The sequence below is a fragment of the Rhinoderma darwinii genome, chromosome 8, assembly GCF_050947455.1.
Source record: "Rhinoderma darwinii isolate aRhiDar2 chromosome 8, aRhiDar2.hap1, whole genome shotgun sequence".
NCBI lineage: Eukaryota > Metazoa > Chordata > Amphibia > Anura > Rhinodermatidae > Rhinoderma > Rhinoderma darwinii.
This window is the reverse complement of record NC_134694.1, coordinates 25,244,366-25,271,709: the sequence shown is the minus strand read 5'-3', so window position 1 is coordinate 25,271,709 and position 27,344 is coordinate 25,244,366. Positions and strand designations below refer to the sequence as shown.

Here is a 27,344-nt window from a genome sequence, read left to right as displayed (position 1 = left end):
ATGTCCTGTTGATTGCCATGGGTCCGGTTTATGAACAGCTGATATCATTGTAACTGGCCAAACGTTGCCCACAAATGTAATATTACATGGTACCCATGTATTAAATGAAAAGCCAGAGTTCCACTCTTTATTAGGGGCTCTCTGTTCTGGTTAATAGAGGGGGGGGGGTACATTTAGAAAGGAGTGGTCTTTGTGGGACAATCACTGTAAATACAACATTACAGAAGAAAAAAGAAAAGGATTTTTAATATTTCACTGAATTTTTTGCATAGCTTATGTTTCAAATTAATTTCTTGAATTACAATGGAAGTTATATACAATACGCATTTTACATATGCAAATGGTAAAGTGAGACTTCACGCAGGAAGCCAATAAACGATATCCGATATTTTATATCGTTCTTTTATATAGTTTGAAAGAACGATATAAAAGAAAACCGTATAAACATGGTGTTTGTGGTATAAGAAGCATACATAGAATAAACATATGTATAGAATCACATAGATGAACATCGAGACATCCTCGGTTTATTCCAAATCTCAAACACTTAATAATAGTCAAAACAAAGAATAAGGATAGGTACCTGAGCACATTTTATTGCTTAATAATAAGAAAGATTTGGGACAGCCATAGTTCGTATTCATGGAGACCAAATCTTAAAAAATTGTGCTACAGTATCACATTGAACAGCGTTGAGTTTTTCGTAAACCAAGATTTTATCCAGTTTTGAGCAATATGTATGCGAGCAGAAATCATAAGGAGTTGAAGCAATTTAAAGGTAGGGTAAGAAAGACCGTCTGGTTTAACCCCTAGTAAGCAAACCTCAGGCGTTAGCGCTATGTGTGTATTCATCCTTGAGTTAGCAAGTGTCACAACCGTCCTCCAAAAGTATTTGAGTTTCTGACAAGTCCACCACGTGTGCAGATGAGTGCCGGGGTCCACACATCCTCTAAAGCATGCGTTAGGAATATCAGAATACATGGTGTGTATTCTGGTCGGTACCGTATAGATTCTATGTAGTAACTTGAGAGGTCTCCATCAGGGTGACTTGTAAACTCCCCTTGCTAGCAGTAGCTCAAATGAAACCCCATTGCTTTTGATCAAGTTGTACCAGCTCTTCCTCCCATTTGACCATGAATGGCAATTTACCTCCAGTAGGTGGACAGTTTAAATTATAATATATAAAATATAATGATCCCGGTAAATTAGCTCTAAAGAGACACATAGGGATTCCATAGGTGCTAAGTCTAACTTTGGTAAAGCGGATGTGAGTTTTCTCAAAAAATGCAGAATCTATTGAGCACGGAAAAATTCAGTAGATGGCGGGTGAAACGTAATATTAAAATAATTAGTAGTCATCAAAGTCGCATGGTAACAATTTATTGTCTGACCACCATCTAAAAGAGTGTGGGTTTAAAGCTGGGGGAAATTCGGGATTATAAAATAGAGGTGTTAGTAGTGAAGGTCTACCCTGTAAAGCAAACTTAAATCTGACACTCCTCCATAACACCAGGTCAAAGTAGGAAAATGGAGATTCATTTCTAAAATTTGCAGGATACAGAGCAGAGGTCCAGATTAACGTGGACCACTTCAAGGGAGATATTAAATTGGCTTCACGGTTAGTCCAGAGAGGTGCTAGTGCACCCGACATGACATTGGTTAATTGAGAAAGTCTAGCAGCCTGATGAGGTGCAGAGAAACCTCCATTCGTTTTGTGTAGATACATGACAGACCTTGATATATGTGGACGTTTATAGCACCATATAAAACCAAAGATAAATTTTTGAAAAGAGTCAATTGTTTAGGAATTGGGATAGGTAGAGTTCTAAATAAATATGACCAACTTGGTAATGTGACCATTTTGATGCAATGTACGCGTCCTATCCAGAATAGAAATGGCGAGTCCCACTTTTCTAAGTCTCTTAAGGGAAGATAACATTGGTGGATAGTAGACCTTATATATAGATTATAAGGACATCGTTGGCTTAATCCCAAGGTAAGTAATGTAGGTCACACATTGCTCAGGGATGGCGAGAAGGGATTTTCAAAGTAGCGGTAGGGGAAGAATAGGGGGCAGTGACCGCGGAAAGAAAGGAACCCCTGATGCCCATGGCATTTAAAGTGTGGAGGAGATAAGGCAGGATAAACTATTAAATGCCTTCTCTATGTCAAGGGCGAGAGCTATAATGGGAGTAGTGGTTCTTTTTGCATAGTGGATCGCATTCAAGATTCTCCGAACATTATCTGCTGCTTGCCTGCCTGGTATAAAACCAACTTGATCTCGATCCACCAAACAAGGGAGCAGTTTATTCAAACAGGAAGCTAAAATAGAAGTAAAAAGTTTAAAATCTAAATTTAGCAAATAAATGGGACAATAATTGGCTGGGTTAGTGGGGTCTTTATGAGGCTTTGGGATTGTTGTGATCTGTGCCGAGAGAAATTCTGGGACAGGGCCTTTACCAGACATAATGGTATTAAGAAATGGGGTAGGAGTTGTGGAGCAAATTATAATATTTAGTTGAAAATGCGTCCAGTCCCGGTCCTTTCTCCAATTTAAGATGTTTGATGGCATCTGATAATTCGTCGTCCGTGATATTCACATTCAGCCCTTCTATCCAAGTCAGTTATACTAGGGAGTCGTAAATCACGGATAAATGACACGTATGCTGATTCTGGTACAGGATCAGGGGAGGAGCATAGATTGGAGTAAAATTCCATAATTTTATCATACATCTGCTCCGGATTGGAGGTATTGATCCCTGGTCTAAATTGTAGGGAGTGAATATGGTTAATAGTTTGTCTATCCGTCAACCTGCGAGCAACATTTTGTCAGGTTTGTTGGCCAGTTTATAATAAGTGGCTTGTGTCCATGACCAGGCTTTTTCTGCCGTGTGTGTTAGTACCGAGTCTAACGTGGTTTTGGTGTCATTCAATGCTTTATACAAATATCGGGAAGGATTCCTAGAATATGCAATGTCTAGTTTTGCCAATTTATACTCTAGGTCTTTTTGCACTTTGGTACGATCCCTTTTCAATCTAGAAGCCAAAGAAAGAAAAGAACCCCGAATTACAGGTTTGTGAGCTAACCAGATAATGTTGGATGAGATGTCCGATGTGGAATTATTATGGCAATAGTCCTCAAGGGATTTAGTAATGGTAGTTATTTCCGGTCCAGTGAGAAGATATTCATTCAAACGCCAGTTGGTCTGCAGAGTTGACTTATTAGTATCATCAAAAACTGTTAATACCATGTCGTGATCTGACCAAACACAAAGTATATGTCTTGAATATAACATGTCCCGTGTAGAAATAGCATTGGTAAGTATAAAGACGGACGTTGAGGAAGTGGCGACGGCCGGCCCTCATCTACTGGAGCGATCCCCTCAGCTTGAAGTATCGCCTCGCCTTCAGCATATATTTTTATCAGGAAATCCTTTGTATTGAGCTGGAACCCCAGGGAGAAGGGGAATCCCCATCTATAGTTAATCTTGGCTTTTTCGAGTGCCAGTGTGAGGAGCCGAAATTGACATCTCTTATCCATCTGATATGTGGAGCTAGGTCCGCATATATGCGCACAGTAGGATCTAAACCCGCGAGAGTAGATAGTCATCTAGCAGCAGACAGAATCATATCTCTGGCCACAGGGAAATGAAGCTTTAGCACCACATCCCTTTGGAGATTTGGGTTCCCAGGCTTAGTAATGGATCCTATCAATGCGGAAAGTCGATGTGTCCGCTTGTGGCAGGAGAGCTTTAAACAGAGTGAGAGCCGTTTCTTGTAGCGCAGTAATATTTTCAGGGAGACCCCTGATTCTTAAGTTGGCTCAGGTGGACCTATTTTCAAGGTCTTCTAGTTTTGAGTTCCAGCTGATTCAATTTGGATTCATGGTCGTCAAGCTGTTGGTGGTCTTCTGTTACAGCATCTACCAGCTCATCCGCTTTATCTTCCACATCAGATACTCGTTGTGCCATATCCTGAAACTGTTTGGTAAATTCAGCCACCGCTTGTTGTAATTCCTCTCTGAACAGGGATTTAATTCTGGAAAATAAGTCAGGATTGGGATCCTCTGTAGGTGAAGCAGAAGGGCTCTTAGGAGCAGAGTCTTTGGTTGCTGAGTTAGAGGAGCAGGCGGGTGATCCTGGATCCGGCATAGTCCCTGAAACCCTCTGGGAGTGAGATCTCAGGAATCGTTTGGTCATGAGTGTTAGGTACATTCATGGAGACCCATCTTGCGGCTTCTGGCCATAGCACTCATGTAGATAAGAATGTTAAGAAAGCGACTTACATTCCAAGTTAAATCAGTAATGCTTGTTCCCTGGGTGGTGTGGAGCTCATAGGGATATCATCCCATCCTGCAGCTCACACAAATGCACTCCCCAATGAAAGGGGGTAGTGTCCGCCAAGTCACATTAGTAGATAAGCATTTAGCAGAGTGAACAAAAATTCCATAAAGTTCATTTGAGTAGCACAAGCAATTTATATGGAAAGCAATGCACTGAAACAAGGTGAAACTATCACAGTGGCTCTCCGGCCGCCAGTAATTTAGGCCACAAATCCCAATAAGGTGTTGGAGCGACAGCAGCAAATGTAGGTGCAGCTTGGTATCTCCCAGGAACACTTCCACCAGTGATATATGTCGCAATTAGCTGTAGGCCAGCAGTGGGAGGCTCCTATTCCGGCAACCGCTTTAAATTTAGGCCGTTGCTTCTGGTCGCGGACTAGGCTGCAATGTCAAAAATGCTGCAGTGACTGCTTAAATGTGTAGGAGCATCCCCTGGGCCTCCATCACCATGTGTAGGAGTTCCAATAAGCAGCAGGATGGCGTCGGGAGGCCCAGTTCCTGCACCCGCTTTAAATTTAGGCTGCGGCTTCTGGGAGCGGACTATGCCGCAAGGTAAAAAATGATGCTGCGGAGATGTGAAGGAGCAATCCCTGGGCCCTTGTCGTTAGGTGTATGAGTCACAATATTTAGCAGGATGGTGACGGGAGGCTCCGGTTCAGCGGCCGCCAAAAATGTAGGCCGCTGCTTTAGGGTGTGTTGTAGGCCACACCGGCCAGCATGCTCACCTCCGAGAAATACGGGTGTCCCCCGATTCCGGATGATCCGCTGGCGTCCCCTGTATAACGTTAGAGGGGTTTGGAAGGCTGCAGCGGCAGAGATGGAGCTGGATTCCTCAGATAGGACGGAGCCTCTCAGAAATGCGGCCGTTCAGCTCGATGTGTAGGCCATGCCCCCTTTTTGCCCTCGGACATTGAAGTTACAGGCCCAGTGCTGCTGCCAGATTCGCATGGCATTCCCTGTTTTGATTGTGTTTAAGTTGAGTGTTGTCGTAGACCGCTTGGAGGAGCATTATCAATACAACTGTAGCTTTTTGTTCTGAAAGACTAAGGGTATGTTCACACGCAGAGTCAAATGATTTTCAGACTTTTTTGTGCCACTCGCGATTTTCGCTGCGTTTTTTATGGCTGAAAGTGAAAAGGAGCTTTTTTCACTAGTCTATGGAAAACGGCTCCAAAAACGTCCCAAGAAGTGTCCTGCACTTCTTTTTTGCGGCCGTTTTTTTACGCGTAAAAAAACGCACCGAAAAATGCTCCTTCGGAACAGAACGCCGTTTTCCCATTTGAAATCCATGAAATATGCTTCCGATTTTTCAGCCGTTTTTCGGAGTGTCCCTTTAATGGAAAGCTTGTATATGTTACTTCACTGTTGTGCACACGTTGCATGACACACCATTTTAAATATAAATGAAGCATTTTAATAGTGCACCACAAGGCACAGTACTACAAGAAATTTAGAACCAATATATTTCATATTTTCAACATTGCTTGAGTAATACATAAAAATAGATGTGGTCCTGTTCATTTTATTTTATACCCATTTAACGTAACCATTTTGATGTAGAATTTATCCAATATGTTTCGGACCCCCCTCACCTTGTTACTTTTCAGGCACATTAAGGCCCTGTTCACACAGAGTTTTTTTGCAGGCGGAAAAATCTGCTCCAAAATTCCTTTAGAAATTTTGAGACAGATTTTGACCTGCGTGCAATATTTGTGGCGTTTTTTGGCCGCGGCCGTTGAGCTGCACTGGCAAGAAACCGCTTTTTTCTGCCTCCCATTGATGTCATTGGGAGATCAGAGATGGAAACGCCTGAAGGGCGTGACGCTTTTTTTTTTTTTCCTGCGAGTGAGATTTTTCAACCTTTTGTGCCACGGTTTTGCGACAAAACACTCTGTGTGAACAGGGCCTAAAAGGGTTGGCCGGAGAGGAGGGAGAGGGTGTCATTATGTTACCTATCATTGATAATTACTTTAATCCATTGACTACTGATACTCCACTGATGTGCAGAGATGGTTGGGGTGCAGTCCAGTAGGAACTGCACACAGTCAATTCTAAAAAAAAAAAAAAAAATGGCATCAAATTCACTGGTGTATGCTAAAAAAAATAAAAAATACATACATTAATGATGAGGTTTTAATCTGAGCTCATGACATTTTTGGTAATGGTGTCCCTTTTAACAATAGTCAATTGTCACAGAAAATTATCTGTAACAATACAAAAAGTCTTGAATATTTATTGACCCAAATTGAGTAACCAGGGTATATTAAATGTGCCAAAATATATAAATCAGTCGAGACTTGTTTTCAAAATCTTAGGATTTTTATTAATTATTCACAATGTTTCTGCAATTTTAGTACAGATTGTCATTAACAATCTACATTTATGGTCAGATTGTAAGTAATGTTTCATGTCGGTGACTCCTTTATTCTTCTGGTCTCTGTACGGGTTTTCACAAACCTGGGGAACAAAAAACAATTTGCACCTGATGTCGCAGAGCGTTTTACCCCACCAAATTTTGGGTGCAGAGATTTCTGTCACACCTGGGCCCTTAAGCCTCAGGGAGGCCTATAAGGTCCCTCTGTCCCATATAACGAGACCAGTATTCTCAATGACGTCATAGTTTGCATCCGCTTGTAAAAAAGATGCCTTGGAGGTGATCTCATTTACATGTATATGTGTGGTTAATCCCACGTGATTTATTCATTCCACTAACTGTGCAAAGGACCAGGGGACATTCCTTGTGTGGAGGAAAGTCGTTTTAGACATCAAAATAGGAAAGGATTCTATACAGTTAGAGTAGTCAAACTATGGAATGCCCTAGCCCAAGAGGTAGTAATGGCAGACACAAGGACTGCATTCAAAAAAGGGCTTGAAGATTATCGAATGACATTGAGGGTGATAAGCAATCTAGCAATGACTGATGTATAATTGATCTGAGAGAGGATGAACTTATTCAGCCTAAGTAGCTATGTAACTATAAATAACGGTAAAAAAAATAGTAGTGAGGCCCGATTATAGATATAGCATTGGAGCCTAAGAGGTTCAAGTTATACCCCTGCCCCAAATTCTTCCTGTTTGCATTGTAGATGCCCCCCCCCCCCCCACTGTGTCGTAGAATATAACCAGCTTTTTACAAGCTTTGGATGACTTTGGTTCTAGAACTCTTCTGTAAAAGGAAGAATAATGACTACATGTGTTGTGTCTTGGCGCTTTTGTTTCTCCGGACTTTGAGGGCTGCTTTGGCTTTTCCCTGCGCCCCTATTATAATTGTATTCCAGCTAACTCCGTTTCATTAAAGTTGGATTAGTTCTTTGTTGGAAAAGTTTCTGTATGCCAGTCTAGATCAGAGAGAAGCATACCGAGCCCCCTTGTCAGAGACGTGTGTGGAGCTGTGATGTCTGTCCCCACCTCCCCCTGGATACCCTGCGCACGTAACCTGCATTTTTCTGGTTAGTGTGGATCACATCCATTGTTTATCTGGCTCACAGATCAGTACAAATCCTGATACATCCGCCACATGTAATGTTTATCAGATTACTATGGTAATCTGCACAAGACTGTATCAGTGTGTGCCAGGCTGGATGAGAAAAAGTGAACCACGGTAAGGCCTTATTCATACGAACGTGTTAAAACAACGGCCGTCATACGGACCTATGTAATTCAATGGGGCCGTTCACACGACCGTTGTTTCAGCGGACCAAGTGAAGGGTCCGTTAAAAAATAGGACATCTCCTGTTTTTTTGCGCTTCTTGTATCCCTCCATAGACTCTAGTCTATGGGGGATGTGTGATAACACGTCCCGCAGGGTACAGCACGGATGTTCCTCGGATGTGAAAAACGGTAGTCTCGTACTCTTAACGGGGTCTCGTACCCCCCGTAGTGAGTAGCAGCTTGAATGGAGCAGCGATTGCTGCCCCTCTAATGTCTATGGTATTGACGGAAACAGCTAAGTAGAGCGCTCCTCTGTTTTCATCATTCCCAGAGACTTTGAATTGCGCGACAGTGCACATGCTTGACCTCTGCTCCATTCAATGTCCTCCTCACTGTTCAGTCCATGTGCTGTCCGTACTACACTCTGTGAGCACATGGACATGAACTAAAGTATAATTCCACTCAAAGCATTTGCTTAGTTTTCATTAAATCCTCATAAATTAGGACATTGGGATGGAGGAAATAAAAAAAACATTGCTGAGAGTGCTCGTGTGTCTGCTTCTTCTGGCTGCATACGTCTATTGAAAAGCGTACAAGTATCCAAAGATGAAAGAAGCTGCCACATGATGATCGGGGGATGGTTTTGCAGATACACCCACTAACTTTTCTTAATTAAGGTCGCTAATAAGGAGAGGTTAGTAGTACTTAAAGGGGTTGTCCACTACCGGAATACTGATGACCTATCCACCTAGTGTTGACCGAGTGTATAGAAAGAATGATGAACTGCACTCCTAGACAGAAATATTCAGGTGCTATAAGGATATGATGGACATAGAAATAGATTTTCTCAAATCATTGTTTTTTTTTTTATTCAAAGTAATTCAACTTTTTGTTATGTTGTTTTTTGTCAGGCGATTTTCAAAGGACATACCAGGCCTTTGTCACAATCGCTGTTTTTTTTACTATCCAACAGATAGATCACCAGTATATCGTTGGTGTGGGTCCGACACCCGAATCCCGCACAGATCAGCTGCTCCGGTGGCCTGCGGGCACCGGATGTTATGGCACATTACACAATGTACGGAACTGGAAGCAGTTGGCTCCGTACATTGCATAGCGGCTGGGATGCCAAACTGAACTTGAATATTGAGATGCAGTACGGCCGCTATTACATGACTAGAGCAATCCGCTTCCGGCATGGACGTCCGGTGCCCTGAGGTAGCCGGAGTGGCTTAATGCTGCAGTGTCTGGGTGTCTGGCCCCCACAGATCACGTACTGATGACCTATCCGGTGGGTAGGTTATCAGTTGTCCGGTAGTGGAAAACCCCTTTTTAAGTACGTGAAGATAAGGAATTAAAGGGGTTTTCCCATAAGGGACATTTATGAGATATCCACAGGATATTACAGATAAAGAGAGTTAGTCAGCTCCTACATGAAATGGATATACAGGTGCTAATCTGCCAAGAGTTATGTATTACCAGTAACAAGAGACCCCGTTGTAGAGAACCCGCACCTATCTGACTTTTATGATGTATCCCGTGGATATGTCCTAAATGTCTCATTGAAAAACTCCTTTAACTAAGGAATAGAATGTAGGCATAAAATAGTATCGGTGCCATCTGCTGGTGTTTGCGTGAACTACATTTCTCTCAATGATTTGTGAAATGCTTTTTAGAATAATAAAATTTTGAGAAATACACAAACTTAAAAACATCTGGTATTGTGTGTGTTACCTGGCCTGTCACTGTTCTCTGTGTGGTCTGTCCTTTGTTTATACTTAGAAGTGCCTGTTCACATTACATTTTTTACCCTTCGTTTAGCGTGTATGCTGGGAAAGCTCCCTACATACATGCTAAATGTGTCTGTAGGGCTTTCTAGAGTATCTTTTGGGCCTTCGTCGGGCTGGTATATGTCAGAATACTTTATTTTTTGAGGATGGAATAACGTAGCATATTACGCTCTTCCATCCTGAGAGATCCCACAAAACAAAACTGTGCAGTATATGATTTTAACATAGGAGCTTATGTGTGATGATGCCACTGTATGGCATCATTCACAGATATATGTTAAACGTATATCTCTGGGTGCTTCCCCAGGGCCAGAGTCCCATAGAAGAGCATTAAGCAGCGCTCAGCTTGGGGATTTGGGCCCTGGGAACCCCTGACATCACTGTTCATACATGGACAGTGATGGCCAGAGCTTCACAAGCGCTCTGGCTGGGGACTCCTGTTTTGGGAAAGTTCTTGACGCCACTGTCCATATATGGACCGTGACGTCAGGGGCTGCTCAAGTCCCAGAGTCCCCAGCCGGAGCGCTTGCGATGCTCTGGCCAGAGACTCAATGGTTGAAAGCCCCGGACGTCACTGTCCATATATGCTTATACATCGCTACCATCTGTTGGAGGTATCTACAAGATATGAATATGCCGAAGTTGTAGATTTTCAAGGATTCAGTTGTAGAAAATTATTGATGCTTGTTTTTTCCCTGGTTTTCTCAGTAAATGGGGTACTTAAGTTAAGAAATATCATTTATGAACAGAAAGGGTAATAGGTTTGCAGCTTACTGTCTGGTCAAATCTGGTCCCCGAGTTTAGTACTTGTAAACTCAGATGTTTTCCCATTTCCATATAGCAGTCTACATGAAAACCAATAAATAAATTAAATTGTATATACAGTATTGTGATGGGGAGGTGGTTGATCCTGATCAATATGATGGAGAGCCAGGACATTTTCCTTTTTACTCTCCCTATAATGTGGTCCTGACTGTGAAAACTAGTGACTGAGAACAGGTTGCAGATACGTCCCCTAGTTTACTGACTGGACAGTATTCTTAAGGCAACTCTCTGGCTGTGTTATTTGGGAACTATATGGTATACCATAAGGGGGAAGTCGATAGGGGCATCTATGCAGGGGCGGCCATAGATTGGCCAGTACCTTCTATCTCCGTACACGACCCTTTTATCTGATGACGTTTTCATCCCTCGAAATGCCTTATAAATATTAAAGGGTAACTAAACGTTTGACAAACTTCTGACATGTCATAGTGACATGTCAGAAGTTTGTTTGGTGGGGATCCGAGCACTAAAACCCCCACTAATAAAGGAAGCGGCATAAGTGCCCGTGTGAGCGCTCAGCCACTTAGTTTCTGTTCGTCTTTTTCCGAAAATGAATGTATCAGAGTACGGGCTCAATAGAAAGTCTATGGGCCCGTACTTAGATACATTGGCTTTCTGGAAAAAGACGAACAGAAACTAAGCAGCTCAGCGCTCACATGAGCTCTTCTGCCGCTTTGTTTTAGCGATTGGTGGGGGTCTCGGTGCTTGGACCCCCACCAATCAAAACTTCTGACATGTCACTATGACATTTCAGAAGTTTGTCAAACGTTTAGTTACCCTTTAAGACCAACATAGTTCTGTAACTAAACTTTCAAAATGCTTCTGATATTTCATAGTGACATGTCAGAAGATTTGATCGGTGTGGGTCCGAGCATGTTCTTTGTAAAGTGTAGTTACCCTTTAGCATTAAAGGGGTTGGCCAGGAGTACATTTTATTTATGTTTTAACTTAATGTGCCATTCACAATTCATTTCTTGATATACAATGTGTTTAATTGTGCCACCGTTTCTTACTCCTACATTGCTGTCACATCACCCAGCTACTGGCTCAGCCATCACTTCCGGCTCAGCCATCACTTCCGGCTGAGCAGAGGCACGGCGTGTCATCAACTCTGTTTACAGGCAGATGGCCGGTCGGATGTTTCATGAGCTCTTCAGAGCTCCGCCTCTGGTCCTACTGCCTGTAAACGTAGTTGATGACGCACCGTGCTTCTGCTCAGCCTTCAACGTTGTCTTTTCTAGTGCACGTCTTCTCCTCCTACTCTCTCTGCATTCATGTTATGCGCCCTGATGGTTACATAAACACAGGGATGATGGGGGTTACCTACCAACCGTCCCGCATTCAGATTCCAGGCGATGTCACGGTCGGTCGGTGGTATGTCCCGGTTTTAACTGTATCTGCGTCCTCAGGACGCAGATACAGTTGAATCCAATGCTGAAGCAGGGAACAGTCAGCTCCCTGCTCCAGCATTTAACTATGGAACAGCGCAAGCGCTCTGGCAAAGCCCTTGACATCACGGTCCATATATGGACAGTGACATCAGGGGCTCTTCCTGAAGCAGAATCGTCGGCAATGCTCTGCCACCCTGCCTGTAGATAGCGTTAACACCCCCTGTAGATGGCTCAATTGGGCCCCCTCTAGGGGCGGAATCCCTAGCCAGACCATCGACTACGCTGTGGCCAGGGATTCCTACCCTGGAGAAGCCCCTGGCAACACAATTCATTTATGGATAGTGACATCAGGGGCTTCCCCTGGAGCAGAATTCAAATACAGGGATAATGGGGGTTACAGGGATAATGGGGGTTACATAAATACAGGGATGATGGAGGTTGCATAAATACAGGGATGATGGTGGTTATATACAGGGATGATGGTAGTTTTCTATTTAGGGATGATGGTTATATTTAGGGATGATGGGTGTTATATACAGAGATGATGGGGGTAATACACAGGGATTATGGAGGGTTATTCACAGGGATGATAAGGTAATACACATGATGGGGGTTATATAAATACAGGGAAGATGAGGGTTCTATAAATACAGGGAAGATGAGGGTTATATAAATACAGGGATAATGGGGGTTATATAAATACAGGGATGATGGGGGTTATATAAATACATGGATGAGGTTATACACAGGAATGATGGGGGTAATACACAGGGATGATGGAGTTATATCATCCTTGTTTATTACCCCATAATCCCTGTATTTAACCCACATCACCCCTGTGTGGTTATTATTGTTTGTTGGTGACAGTGTGCAGTGAGCTGGGTGACTGCATTCTGCCATGTCCCCGCCCCCCCCTGCTCTAATTTCTAAGTGCTGAGATGCTGCAGAGGAAGGAGGACGACGACTGTAAACTGTCTTCTCATATGCAGCAAGGGATCATGGGTATGGTGGGTTACAAGACAGGAAATATTCAGGACCAGAAGCAAAGGATGTAAATAAACAGAGCGAGCAGCAGTGACAATTGAGATCAAACAGAAACTGGTTATAAGGTTAGTAGGAGGTTTTAGGGATTGAAAAACCAAGGCTGGAGGACATTTTTTTAGAAAATAATTTTTCCCTGGCCAACTGATTTGGAGTCTACCTGCCTAAGCTTCTACTATTCATTGCGCCAATATTCCATTGAGTTTACTCCTGCAAATAGTCTACATCATGCATTGGGGCCCTGGTGTTTACAATCCTTGCAGTCCCGTCACAGTTTTGATGTATTATTTGCTTTTTATTTTTATAGGTGTACTATGCGCTATAAACATTGATGACTGTGAAAGCAATCCATGTGAGAATGGAGCCACGTGTGAAGATGGAGTTGAAGACTATACCTGTAAATGTCCAGCACCCATACTAGGTGGAGTCACTTGGGGAGGTAAAAACTGCTCCATAAAACTGGTGGGGTGCTTAAATCACAGCTGCCATAATAATGCTGTGTGCATTCCTAGATATGAAGAAGAGATCCATATCCATTCCTGCAATTGCCTACCAGGCTTTTATGGGACGGATTGTTCTATTTCCACCACGTTTTCTTTCTCATCAAGTGGGTATATTATCTATGACCAGGAGCTATCCAATAGAAGCAAAAGTACAGAAGACACGGCCCGCATAACCGTAGGGTTTAGAACAACGTTGCCAAATATGGTTCTCCTTTATCGTGGCAATGAAGAAAGCTATCTAATACTTGAACTCTATAATGGACTGCTGCAAGTTATATTTAATAACTACAACAACTCTCGTTCAGTCTTGGTTATAGATGAACATAAAGTAGATGATGGTCGTTGGTATAAAGCAGAGGTTACTTTAAATTCATCCCTGGATCTGACTCTATATCATGAGGGTTGCAACAAAAGTAGTTGTTCCAGCACCCAACCTTTAATCTCGGGGTATGATCCTCCGCTTCAGGAGTCATTTACACGAATATACATAGGAGGACTTATACGGAACACTCTGCTAGACAATACACTGAGCAAGCAAAACTTCACTGGATGTTTAGAAGATCTTATAATTGATTCCAATATCCTGCTACCACAGAATATTGAAGATGACCAATCCTATGAAATGATACTGGGGTGTAATAAAACTGACTGGTGCTACTCCGATCCTTGTCACCATGGATCACGGTGCATTGACCAGTGGATCAACTTTAAGTGTGACTGTGTCAGACCATACACGGGTCCAACTTGCTTGGAAGGTATGTACTTTGTTTGTTAGTTGTTTTTTTTTTTGGTCTTTTTTTTCCAATTATGTGTGTACTGTTACTATTAGGGGAGATTCACACGAACGTTGCGTTTTTGCGCGCGCAAACAACGCAGCGTTTTGCGAGCGCAAAAACCATTTGACAGCTGCGTGTGTCATGCGTGTCTGATGCGCGGCTGCGTGATTTTCGCGCAGCCGGCATCATAGAGATGAGGCTTGTCAACGCCCGTCACTGTCCAAGGTGCTGAAAGAGCTAAATCTTTCAGCACCCTCGACAGTGAATGCCGAACACAACAGCGAAAAACCTGTAAAAAAAAAAGATAAAGTTCCTACTTACCGAGAACTTCCCGGCCGTTGCCTTGGTGACGCGTCCTTGGTGACGCGTCCTTGGTGACGCGCCTCTCTTGACATCGGGCCCCACCTCCCTGGATGACGCAGCAGTCCAAGTGACCGCTGCAGCCTGTGATTGGCTGCAGCCTGTGCTTGGCCTGTGATTGGCTGGAGCTGTCACTTGAACTGAAGTGTCATCCCGGGAGGTCGGACTGCAGGAAGGAGACAGGAGTAATCGGTAAGTTAGAACTTCGTTTTTTTTTTACAGGTTAATGTATTTTGTGATCGCAAGTCACTGTCCATGGTGCTGAAACAGTTTAACTCTTTCAGCACCATGGACAGTGACTATCTCCTGACATCGCGTACCGATAATTTTTTTGCCGGGATCGGCCAAAACGAGTTTGGCCGAACCCGGTGAAGTTCGGTACGCTTGTCCGGCTTCGCTCATCGCAAAGACACTCCGTTTGGATGTTCGGAAACAGAAAAGCACGTGGTGCTTTTCGGTTTTCATTCATCCTTTTCACTGCTGTTGCGCGAATCACGCTCGTCCCATGGAAGTGCTTCCGTGTGGTGCGCGTGATTTTCACGCACCCATTGACTTCAATGGGTGCGTGATGCGTGAAATACGCAGAGTTTTTGAACCGGTCGCGTATAGTACGCAGCGAACAAACGCTGCGCAAGAATCACGCACTGTTTGAACTGCCTCATTGCCTTCTATAGTGCTGTGCGTGATGCGCAGAAAATACGCGGCCTGCACGCGCGCAAATCGCGCTCGTCTGAATCCCCCCTTATAGACATTACTAATCTGTTAGTTTGACCAAAATAATGACTCCTTCAGCCTTTTTTTGGTGAATTTTTTTACAACAAGAATAGCTTCAAAAACTATAACGAAGGTCTCAGCAATTGCCGCATTTGGTGCAATTGTTAAATGGATACAAATTTTTCAAACAACTTATGCTGATCTAATAGTATGCCTGTTATAGATACATTTTGTGATTTACTTACTGTTAAAACTTAGTAGTTTTATCCATGCAAATTCTGTATGAAGTTACTGCCACAAGATGTTTCCGTTCCTGTTATTGTGAACACCCCTGTTGTCAAGCAAAATCCATCTCTAGTTTCATTTAGGAGACATGATATCTCCGCCCACTAGCTCTGAGAAAACGGAGAACTAGAGCGAGCAAGAAACCCTGTAAAGGGGATAAACTGCTTGAAAATGCTGAATACGAGTCATATAATGGCCATAAATAGTGTTATCCCCTTATGTACACACACCTGACCGCTTATACTGAAAAGTCACCAGAAGAGTTAGGTATGCTTTAACTTGTGGTCTGTGGGTGGAAAACACCCTCAAAATGGGCAAACCTAGAGCAATAAAAACAAATGAGGCCTAAATCTTAGAAAGTTCTTAAACTTGTTTCCTATGTTCAGACTGTGAAAATTTGTCACAATTACCGAGGCCTGTGGTTTCCCCCCACAAGTCATATATCTCATGCCTATCATGACAAGCCTTTTGTTCCTTGTATCTTGCCACACTACAACCATTCCTTTACCCTACTCCGCTTGTATTTGCCTTATCACATCAGTCCACTTAACTCATTGGCTTTCTGTTTCTAGTAACTTTACCATTATTCCTCCCTATTTCCGCAGAATACACATCTGGGACATTTTTCTGGGAAAATATCCCGAGTTTTGCCAACTTTACAGTCACCCAGGACGTTGGAGACTCTTTCAATGTTTCTGCGTTTTTTAGGACACTTAAACCAGATGGCCTTTTGCTACAGATCAGTAATGGTACTATGGATTACTTGTCAATTTACTTGAAGTCTGGACAAATCCACGTGAAGCTTTTGTCAAAAACACTTTCTTTCAAGGAATATGTCAGCAATGGCAAAAAACATAGGATTGATCTATCCATTACGGAAGGCTTAATTGAACTCAATGGTGTCATGTTTGAGGAAGAGGTAGACTGGCTGTCATTGTTATCAGCTTCAGCAGGAGATAATGTGCTAGTTGGAGGATTGCCATCAGGTGAAGACATGGAGCAGTGGGGTGGATATTTTAAAGGATGTCTCCAAGATGTTAGAATCTGTGGTCGTCGCTTGGAGTTTTTCTCGTTTAATACTAAAGAGGATCTTGTTTATCTGGTTTCCTACAGCAATGTCACAAAGAATTGTGTGTCTGATGACATGTGTCAGGTAAGCATAAGGCATGAGAAATAAGATGTCCCTGCAATATTTACTCTATTGTAATATACCCTTGACACCGACACACACACACACACACACACACACACACACACACACACCCACACACACACACACACACACACACACACACCCACACCATTTTGCCAGTTTACCCTGGACAATAACTATTATGAATTTTCTGTATCTTTCAGATCTTAGCGATTTATATAAAAAAAATAATCAATCGTATATGTGAATACATGAAAGTTTATAATATCTCATGGGACAGTGGCTTTCCTTTCAATCTGTAGTTCCTCTTTCCCTGCCTGCAGGCTTGCGTAGATGTTGAGAAACCTCCTCAGACTGCGCTACATCTAATCCACCTCTACAGCTGCTAAAGGACGTACATAGATACACTATAAGGGGTAGATACATGAAGTGAAGGAGGTTTTATTGTACAGACATGGGGAATTATGTTTGCATGTAGCGGTAACGCTGCAGGTTTTCTATCCAGAATTACAGGTGGAAAATCTGCAGCTTGTTAAAATATCATCCGCTACTCTAATAAGTTTCATCCACATGCTGTAGAAATGTCCATGCAGAAATTGACCTGCGGTGCAGATTTTTTAATTCGCAGCTTGTCAATTTATGCTGCGGAATGGTTGCACATTTGTTGCAGATGAAAATCCGCAACAAATGACAAATGTGATTTTTCATGCTACTCTGCGCAAAAAGTGCAACAACTCTTAAAAAAAAAAAATACCATACTCGCCTCCCCTGGCATGACAGCTACAGAAGCACCAGGCGAGGCGAGTGTGCTATTTTTTTTATTCCCCCCTCCTCGGCAGCAGTATGTCCGGCCAAAAATCTGCACCAAATCAAGGAGGATATTTTGTTTGGAATGCACTGCGGAATCTGGGTCAGATCTGATGTGGAGCTTTCCGCAGCAAATCCGACTTGTGTGAACAGCCCCTAACGGTGCACTGGTTGAAGGGAAGACATTGAGTCAAGGTGTAAGCTTCTCTGGATGTTATCTCTGTTACTGTTAAAAATCAGGCACATAAAGAATGAGACATAATACCAATTAAAGGCTACACTACCCCCCTATCTTGACACATATCACCAATTCAATTAAAGAAATTAAACAAAAGTTTAAATCAATAACTTAAAATCTAGAGTTAATTGGTGAAAGTCAGACACAACTAAGTCATTTATTACATTTCAGGGAATTTATAGATTTTTCATCTTTATTTTTCTAGTCCAGCCCATGCAAGAATAACGGCACCTGCACCGTGACCTGGAATGACTTTACCTGCGAGTGTTCAGCCAACTTCACTGGGCCAACATGTGAGGAGCCGGTATGGTGTCAGCGGAGACCTTGTCCACTGGAGTCCACATGCCAGGACTTTCCTGGAGGGTATACATGTATGGATTGTTCCTTTTTTATATCCATATAGTTACTGGTTTTAATTTTCTTGAAGGCAAGCCTAGACAAAATCTTATCCAGGTACAGAAGCCAGTTCCAAAACGTAGGAGACCACAACAATGTACTTGAGGTTTTGCCCATTCAGTCGTCAGAATCGAGCTCCCCTTAGTAATTGTGCCAAACCTCCTAACAGTAACAATTTTCTGTGTGCCACCCCACTTGAGTAGTAAGGGCACATTCACATGGGGCAGTAATAGCACTGCAGTGAGTGCCACTATTGCTGTGCTTTGGCAAAACCACATGTAAAACTGTAGCAAATAATCTGACTGCAGCAAAATCTGCTTGTACTCACGTGGTTTTGCCATTGTGCAGTTGCCACAGGATTACCATCAAGGTGTAAATATACACCGAAAAACATGGCCAAGTGCCCCCACCAGCACTTTTATAGTAGTCCCAGCAGACCCCCCCCCCCCCCCAACATCTCCAGTAATCACAGCAACAATCCCCCTCAGCCTCCTCCCACTTGCAACAGCCACAATCTCATGACCTGTGCCCACCCCTCCATGTACACTCACCTCCTCTGCACTCAGGCTGGCAGCTACAGAGAAGCCTATTTTCAGGTGCTTGTATGTAGCTTCCTGCAGTGGTTTTTGGTAACAGACGGTTGCGGGGCGAGCATGTAAAGCTGTCGTTGTGTGATAGCCGCTGTATACTTAATTTGTCTTGCAGAAGTGGTCTGTGCTAGCTTCCAGCCCCATTCTCTTCCTGCAGATGCAGTCAGTGACAGCATCCAGCTCTGTGCAATTGGCGGTCTGTGCTTGCTTCTGCGGGAAAAGAATGGGGCTGGAAGCCGTCGGTGACAGCATCCAGCTCTGTGCAATTGGCGACAACTGGAAGCACCCAGCTGCCAAATCTCTAAAGGGCAGGGAGCAAAACCTGTTCGCCAGTTACAAGAATGGGATTTGTCCAGCCCTGATTAAAGACTCTCTACAAGACCTAGAAAAGTTTTACATTGTTGAGAAGAATAAAAACTTTTCACTGTTAAGTCTTTTGAGGAAGATTTCTAATATTCAAACTAAAACTGACCCTTCTACTGTACAACCGTTATATCTGCATGTTGTAATGTATCACTTAAAAATGATTTGACATTTGGCATATTTGCAGGTCTTGTCAACGCAACTTTTAAAGAAGACAGCTCAGTGATATTTACAGCCAACGTTTCGTCAGAACATTATTTTACATCTGTTTTTCATTTGTCATTGGACTTCAGGACTAGAGACAGGGACGCTGTTTTGCTTGATGCCGCCAAAGGTCTGGAAAACATATTAATTTTTCTTCAGAACGGTCAGTTGCTCATCACTTTATACAGTGGAAACAGTGTGGAAGGTGTCCACTTTCGTTCAAAGACAATAGTTTCTGATGCTTTATGGCACAGAATTGAGATGATGGACGCTCCTCATGATGGGCCTCCTCAATGGACAATAAGCTTAGACAATGAGCATCATGTGGCACTACAGGGCAATGCTGGCAGCTTGAGTTTCTTAGCAGAAGACACTGTAATTAAACTGGCAAAGAATTACACTGGATGCCTTGGACAAGTTTCCGTTGGAGGTCTATATCTTCCATTTGCTGATCAATCATTTCCTCAGCAGTTCATTAAGAAAGAACAAGTGTCACTGGAGCTTGGATGTAAAGGAGCAGATGTGTGTGGTGATCTCCCCTGTCAGCACGGTGGAGAATGTCAAGATCTTTTCAATTCATTCATCTGTACATGTGCAACGGGGTGGGAGGGTGTTCACTGTCACCTCAATATTGATGACTGCAAGTCCAACCCCTGTGTTCATGGCTTGTGCCACGACCTGGAGAATGACTATCGGTGCAACTGTTCTTCAGGCTACACCGGAAAAACCTGTGAAATCAATGTGGATGACTGTCAGCAGCACCAATGCTTGAATGGAGGGTCCTGCTTAGATTATGTGAATAACTACATATGTCTATGCCCAGCCTCATATACTGGGTCATACTGCGAGTAAGTATCACTAGGTTATCTGAAGGGCAACGTCACATTAGGGATTAAAACCTAAAGCAAAAATGATCAATTACCAATACGTTAAGCAGGTAGAAATTCAAGGGTGGCTCCAACATATTTATCAGAATAGAACGCTAACCATATGTCAAGAACTCCATTCAGGGAAGTTTCACGTCTCCATAGTGCTCCAGTCTTTTTTTTTATATATATATATATATATATATATATATATATATATATATATATATATATATATTAGATGTCTGATCTGACTGGTTCAATCAGGCAGTCATTTTCTACATGACTTTCCAACAGGACGTTACTGTCCATTCCTGTTACATCCAGTATTAGTGTATAGCAGGTCAATGAAGACTGGTGAAAGATATGGAGACGCTACCAAATTAGGTGATCGCATGTCCCACTAAGAGAAGCTTTGAATTATTTACAACTCATTGGAAAATAATACATAGATTATTACAATAAATATCACTTTCTTTTTTTGACAGATGGCCGTTCCCTCCTGAGCAATGTAGAATAAATGTTACATGTCTGAATGGTGGTAAATGCAAAAGTGGAATCTGGGGTGCAAACTGTACTTGCAGGCCAGGCTTTAAAGGAAAAAGGTAAGAATCCTGAAATTGTAGAGCAGAGCAGCCTATAGGTATATTTGGACAGAAGCACAATTTACACACAAATGGGTGTTAGGAATGACTTTTTGGAGTAATTGGCCACATCTGTTTGTCACATTGAGGGAATGGTCTAAGAATGTCGCCGGTGATGAAAGCTAACATGGACTGGGTCGCCTAATTTCCCATGTCCTCTAATGGGCAGATCTAATGAACACCTTTATTTCATTCCATCTATTGCATTGCTTAGATTCGCACGCAAAGCCAGTGGTACAAATCATTGTAGAGTTCGATCAAACCAACATAAGCATGGTTAGCTGTGTCAGAAATTTGTAATATCTATTCCTCCTCCTTATTCTTCACATGCCATTGTGTTTCCCCATTAGGGTATGTGCACACGAGAAGTGCCTTTTACGTCTGAAAAGTCAGACTGTTTTCAGGAGAAAACAGCTGCGTCGTTTCAGACGTAAAAGCTCCTCCTCGCATTATGCGAGGCGTCTTTGACGCTCGTAAATCTTGAGCTGCTCTTCATTGACTTCAACGTTGCAAAGAAGTGTCCTGCACTTCTTTGACGAGGCAGTCATTTTACGCGTCGTCGTTTGACAGCTGTCAAACGACGACGCGTAAATGACAGGTCGTCTGCACAGTACGTCGGCAAACCCATTCAAATGAATGGGCAGATGTTTGCCGACGTATTGTAGCCCTATTTTCAGACGTAAAACGAGGCATAATACGCCTCGTTTACGTCTGAAAATAGGTCGTGTGAACTCAGCCTTAAGGTCACATACCTATATTACAAATTTATGTTTTACGGATCTGTAATATGTCACCTATACTTTTATATGGGCACATTCTAGGAGGATGCTTTTACTTTTGTGTCAAAAATGTTCCTTGTTCTAGAAGATCTATCAAGTCAGACAAGACCTACGTGAACTCATCCTCAGGGTAGGGTGTATCAATGTTGAGTCCAAGCCCATGTGACATCTCTTCTATTTACAGATAACTATGTCTCATTTGCAGGACCATATGGTGCCTTCTAATTGCATAAAGTTGATTCAGGGGTGCAAATTTTGGTCCTGAATGGAGTAAGTGATAAGATTCAGAGGTTGCCTAGAGAGTTGTAGTAGACATAATGGTAGTTGTTGTTGTTTTTTTTTGTTTTTTTTAGTGCTGAATCACATTTTGGGAAAATACATTACATACATGAATGGGATACATTAAAATAAAGCTGGGCATTCTTATTTTAAATAAATGAGGCAGTGGTCTATACTTTTTATACCATACTAATAACTTTTAAAATTATTCTGCAGTGTCTAACAATGAAGCAGTTAAGATACCAAACTATTTACTAAAACCAGTAATCCAAGGTGAGGGGTCTGTGTGCCATGAGACATCTTCCTATTCTCAGACCCTTAGATGCCACAACTATCAGAAAAGATTGGCTAATCACAACGAGATCTTCCAACATTTAGAGTCAGAAGTGCTGAATATCTATTGAGCGGAACCATCCGGCTGCGTAAGGGCCACCATAATAATGACCAAAAATGAGAGTGGACCTTGACTCCCGGATTTATAGGCCGATCCGTGGTGTTGACTGCAGGACAAAATAGAGGAACCTTTATCTCCGTACAACAGGAATATGCTTCTAAGGCCTTATTTACACCAACGTATTTAACGTCTGTGGGACGGCCGTTGAAACAGCGGCCGTCCCACGGACCTATGTAATTAAATGTGGCTGTTCACACAGCCGTTGTTTCAACGGACCGTGTGAAGGGTCCGTGGGAAAATAGGACATGTCCGTTCTTTGCACGCATCCCTCCATAGACTCAACTATGGGGGATGCGTGACACGGATGCTGAGCACGGATGCACCTCAGACGTGAAAAACTGCAGTTTTTCATGTCCGAAATGCGCAGAGCTCGTGTAAATAAGGCCTAAGAGAGAGTATGCATTGCCAAGCACAGACCATAAGATCCTTCTTGTTGTATATTCTTAATAACACTCATATGTTTATACGTTTTGCTGAATGTTATATTTCTGGTTGTGCAGATGTGAGATCAATATCAATGACTGTGAACCCAACCCATGTCTCAATGGCGGGGCATGCCAGGATTCGGTCAACAACTACAAGTGTATCTGTAATGCCAGCTACAGTGGGGTTCGCTGTGAGGTAGGTGGATATTGAGAATCTGCAGATGATGATACATCTGGACTTGTCCTGTGTCAAAAATCTCAATACTAAACTTTCCAAAGCAATGCTTGTGACTTCACTCCAGACGTGTGCACTCCACCTGCTGGGATCACATGAATGCCAGAGTTCCTTCATTGCTGTTGCTTTTGTCAGGAATCTGTGTGCGTCTTAAGTGTTGGTTAACAATCTGTTTGCATGTTCTGTATAATCCCGTTGTATTGTCATTCTATGTCGCCTGAAATTGTGGGTTCTTTATTAACACTGAGAATTGCTTGTAACTCGCTCTATGCCTAAAACTTCTTCCAGGCAAGCACAGCTCATCTTTTACTATTGTTCTATTTACTGCATTGGATGCAACCCTCACATGTTTATATTTCTAGATGGAATTCTGGCTCCTCATGTTGGGCTGGATTTGATTTGTTGTCGTTTCGTGTCCAGACTTTGCGTATAACCTGCATGTTTATGAACTGTATGTGCGTTTCAAGTATTCTGATGCATGTCGGTGTTTGTCTTGGATCATCCAGTACTTGGTGGGATTGGGTATAGTTTTGAAATATTACAAACAAAGGAGGTGGCGTTAATCTGCCATCGATGATACTTGATAGGTGCCAGATTATCAGATGGTCATAGAAATTTATGTGAAACTCACTTGGGTAGAGAGAACCTGCCCGAAATAAAATGTTCTTAACATAAGATCTGCTGCTGTAAAGGTGCGGTCACACGCGGCAGATTTTTAGTTCCATTCACCTGAATGGGGTTGTTTCCGCAGCAGGTGGATGGATTTCTGTAAATTCTATTCAGATGAATGGAACTGTGGAACGGATTTTCAGTCGCAGAAATTTCTGGAAAAAAAAATCTGCCTCGCGCGACTGCACTCTATGGCTGGATTTAGGCATTCAGAATACAAGTGCCAGGTTATTAGAATTTCTGCATTAGGCTGGAATCACACATGCAGATTTGTGAATCACTTTTTTAGCCAAAGACAAAAAAAAAAAAAAAAAAAAAAAAGATCAGTCTTTTCTCTATACTTTTTCTTCTAATTGAAAAGCTGCATCTGTGATTCCAGCCGTCAACGATTTTTACTGCATATAATTGTACAATATGATGTAGCATGACATTCAGAACACTGCTATTTTCTTTATTTGACGGGTGCTCAACCCACCTATGTATAAAGAACTAGTAAGATTACATTTATAGCAAATCCTATAGCTATGCCACTTCACAAATCACACACATTACTTTTTACATGAGGTCCCTGTCCCTTCAGCAGATGACTGATCACACACTGAATGCGGTGTATATGGCGACATCAGGTTAGGTTGGTTTTGTATTATATTGTGTTTTGTTTACTTCCCAGCCTATTCTGATCATACTAATGTATCTTGTACCTCTCAGGTAGGGCTCCTGTGATATAACATGCTGTTCATTTCTTGCAGAAAAGCAATGCAGCGTGGGTCTTCCCCTTCCCTCTTCTTGGAGTTGCAGTCCCTCTGTCTTGTGGTGTTTTGCTTCTGTTTATTATTGTCGCCATTTTCATGATGCTGACAGCAAGAAAGAGAAGACAGTCGGAAGGCACATACAGTCCAAGCCAACAGGAGGTGGCAGGTGCCCGGCTAGAAATGGATAGTGTTCTTAAAGTGCCCCCGGAAGAGCGATTGATATGAACCAGTCGAGGCACCGAAATTGGGGGCACAACAGTCTGATCTGTTGTTGCAGACAATTGATGGGAGGAGGTTCCTTTTACTTTGGTAACACAACTCTGTACAGTGAATTTCCGGTCACATCGCTGGGAATATTTTGATTCCTCTCTGTATTTGGCAGCTAGTCTTTACTACTGGCCATTTAATCCTGAAGACAAGAAACATAAGACTTTTGGAGATTCTCCAAAGAAACAATTCTGCCTAATGTATAGGAAGATGCCATAAAGCCACCTCATCACGTACACAGTGTTATCTTATATCGCCAATCGGCACTTGTGTTGGGCAGAAATCTGCCCGTGTGAACCCAGCTTTAGTCTACAGGCTGTGATAAACCTGTATCGGTGTACAGATGGGGTCTAAATCCAGAGCCCTGTTCTTAGGCGAGACATCTGGTTTACTTGAACTTTCCAGAGGACAAGGACAATGTTCTGGATGTGCCTTTGTTCTATAATGATATTTTTATATAACCTGAGTATTATAACCTCTTTGTGCCTTGGGACTGCATACTTTTCCTTTTGAAGAGCAATGTCAGCTGTAGAATACCTAATCATTGCACATCTGCATTTCTCCTGCCTTATTATCTATACATTGGTATAGAAAGTGACCGGCGTCATCCGCCATGTCAGAGCAATAGCTCTTAGATTATACACAATGGGGGTTTTGGCAATTCCATTATGTGTTAGTAAAGATGTGCCCCTCCTTAACTTCTCTCTAAACCCGACCTATCCCAAGATGTATGGCGAGAGATGTTAAACAAAAATGTATGAACACCCAAATACCTCTGACAGATGCCATCCGTCGCCCATAGTCTCCTATATTAGAAAAGCATAGAAGTTTAACACATACAATTTTTAACTGGATGGCTGTGACTGATGGCATCCATCGCCCATAGATTCTTATGTTAAACTATAACTTGACGCAAATCAAGTAAAGTTAAGGGTGGACACATCTGTACCTTATAATATCATTAAAAGTTTTGAGGGGGATAACATAGTAGTTCAGTGAAAAGGAACACTGACACCTCTTGCACACGATCGAGATCGAGCCGTGAAAAACGGTCTGAGTGTCGGCTGCATTTCCCGGACTGACCGCAGTACAGGTGAACAGGACTCCTGGCATCATAGACATTTTATGATGGTAGGTGTCCCTGCCTCCCCACGGAACTGCTGTTCCGAACTGAACAAAATGATACAGTACAGAACTGTGGGGTCAGAGACTCCTAGACATTTTAAGACGCTATGATGCCAGGAGTCCCGTTCACCTGTACCGTGGTCGGGCCGGGAAATCCAGCCGACACTCGGACCGTTTTTCACGGCCCGATCTGGGTCGTGTGCAGGAGGTGCTAACGGCAATCCCTCCCTTCATCGCCTGCTTTCTTTCGATACTAGTTTGTCTCAGTCTGTGAGATATTACAGACATTTCTCTTGCTGCTATCATACCACTGTCTACTCCACCTCAATGGTACTGAATATCCACAAACTTTTATTTACTGATATTTTTATATTTCTTACAGACCAGTTCTAAGGTCTTAGACAAATACCATTTAGAGAAGACAAGGTAAAATTATATAATGTACATCTGCAACATGCATGCTTACATGATTTACGAAGACTAAGGCTGGATTCACACGAGCACATTACGTCCGTAATAGACGGACGTATTTTGGCCGCAAGTCCCGGACCGAACACAGTGCAGGGAGCCGGGCTCCTAGTATCATAGTTATGTACGACGCTAGGAGTCCCTGCCTCTCTGCAGGACAACTGTCCCGTACTGAAAACATGATTACAGTAAGGGACAGTTGTCCTGCAGAGAGGCAGGGACTCCTAGCGTCGTACATAACTATGATGCTAGGAGCCCGGCTCCCTGCACTGTGTTCGGTCCGGGACTTCCGGCCGAAATATGTTCCGTCCATTACCGACGTAATGTGCTTGTGTGAATCCAGCCTAAGGCTGCAAGAGCAAAATGCGACAAATTTATTGAGACGCATGCCTTTTAAAACATTTGTTGCATCTTGGACTGTCCGTGCGCCACAAAGGAAACTCTACGCCCTGCTCACTTCTTAATGAGCTGCAAAAAGTCACAAATTATTGCACAAATATAGTGTGTCATTATTTGCAAATGTTTAACGACAATAAACCAACGTTGTTCCCACGGGCCGAATACGCTGCGTTGCGTTTTTTTCATTTGGAAGAAAGCGCTCATACTTACCCCATCCGTCTTCTCTGCGTGTGGTCCGGCCTCCTATGATGACGTTGCAGGCCATGTGACGCTGCAGCTTGTGATTAGCTGCAGCTGTCACATCGGATGAAACGTAATCCTAGGACGCCGGACTGCAGGAAGGAGGAAAGCGTTCTGGCTTAGTCTGGGTTTTTTTTTCCGTAGTTGCGATTATCCAGTACTTTGTGTACTGCGAATATGCCGCGGGAGTTGCGTCCCCATTCAATTCAATGGGGAAAACCCGCAACGGAAAATCAACTAATACGCAGCATAAATTGACATGTTGCAAAATTAAATTTGGCGCCGCTGGTCAATTTCTTAACGTTTACACTTT

General features: G+C 42.8%; 1 protein-coding gene across 2 annotated transcripts in view; it reads left to right on the top strand.

The window, feature by feature from the left end:
- The window catches only part of CRB2 (crumbs cell polarity complex component 2), a 129,151-nt gene that overhangs the window by 86,857 nt on the left and 14,950 nt on the right, over positions 1-27,344 (top strand). Inside the window, exons 7-13 of one of the 2 annotated variants that reach the window (XM_075835515.1) lie at positions 13,348-14,298; positions 16,284-16,831; positions 18,082-18,247; positions 19,413-20,277; positions 20,784-20,900; positions 22,952-23,072; positions 24,530-25,849. In XM_075835515.1, the coding sequence (XP_075691630.1) occupies positions 13,348-14,298; positions 16,284-16,831; positions 18,082-18,247; positions 19,413-20,277; positions 20,784-20,900; positions 22,952-23,072; positions 24,530-24,757 (2,996 nt within the window). In that variant the 3' untranslated portion in view covers positions 24,758-25,849. Of the gene's footprint in view, positions 1-13,347; positions 14,299-16,283; positions 16,832-18,081; positions 18,248-19,412; positions 20,278-20,783; positions 20,901-22,951; positions 23,073-24,529; positions 25,850-27,344 lie in introns of those variants that run through there. The other variant, XM_075835516.1, reaches the window with a different exon arrangement.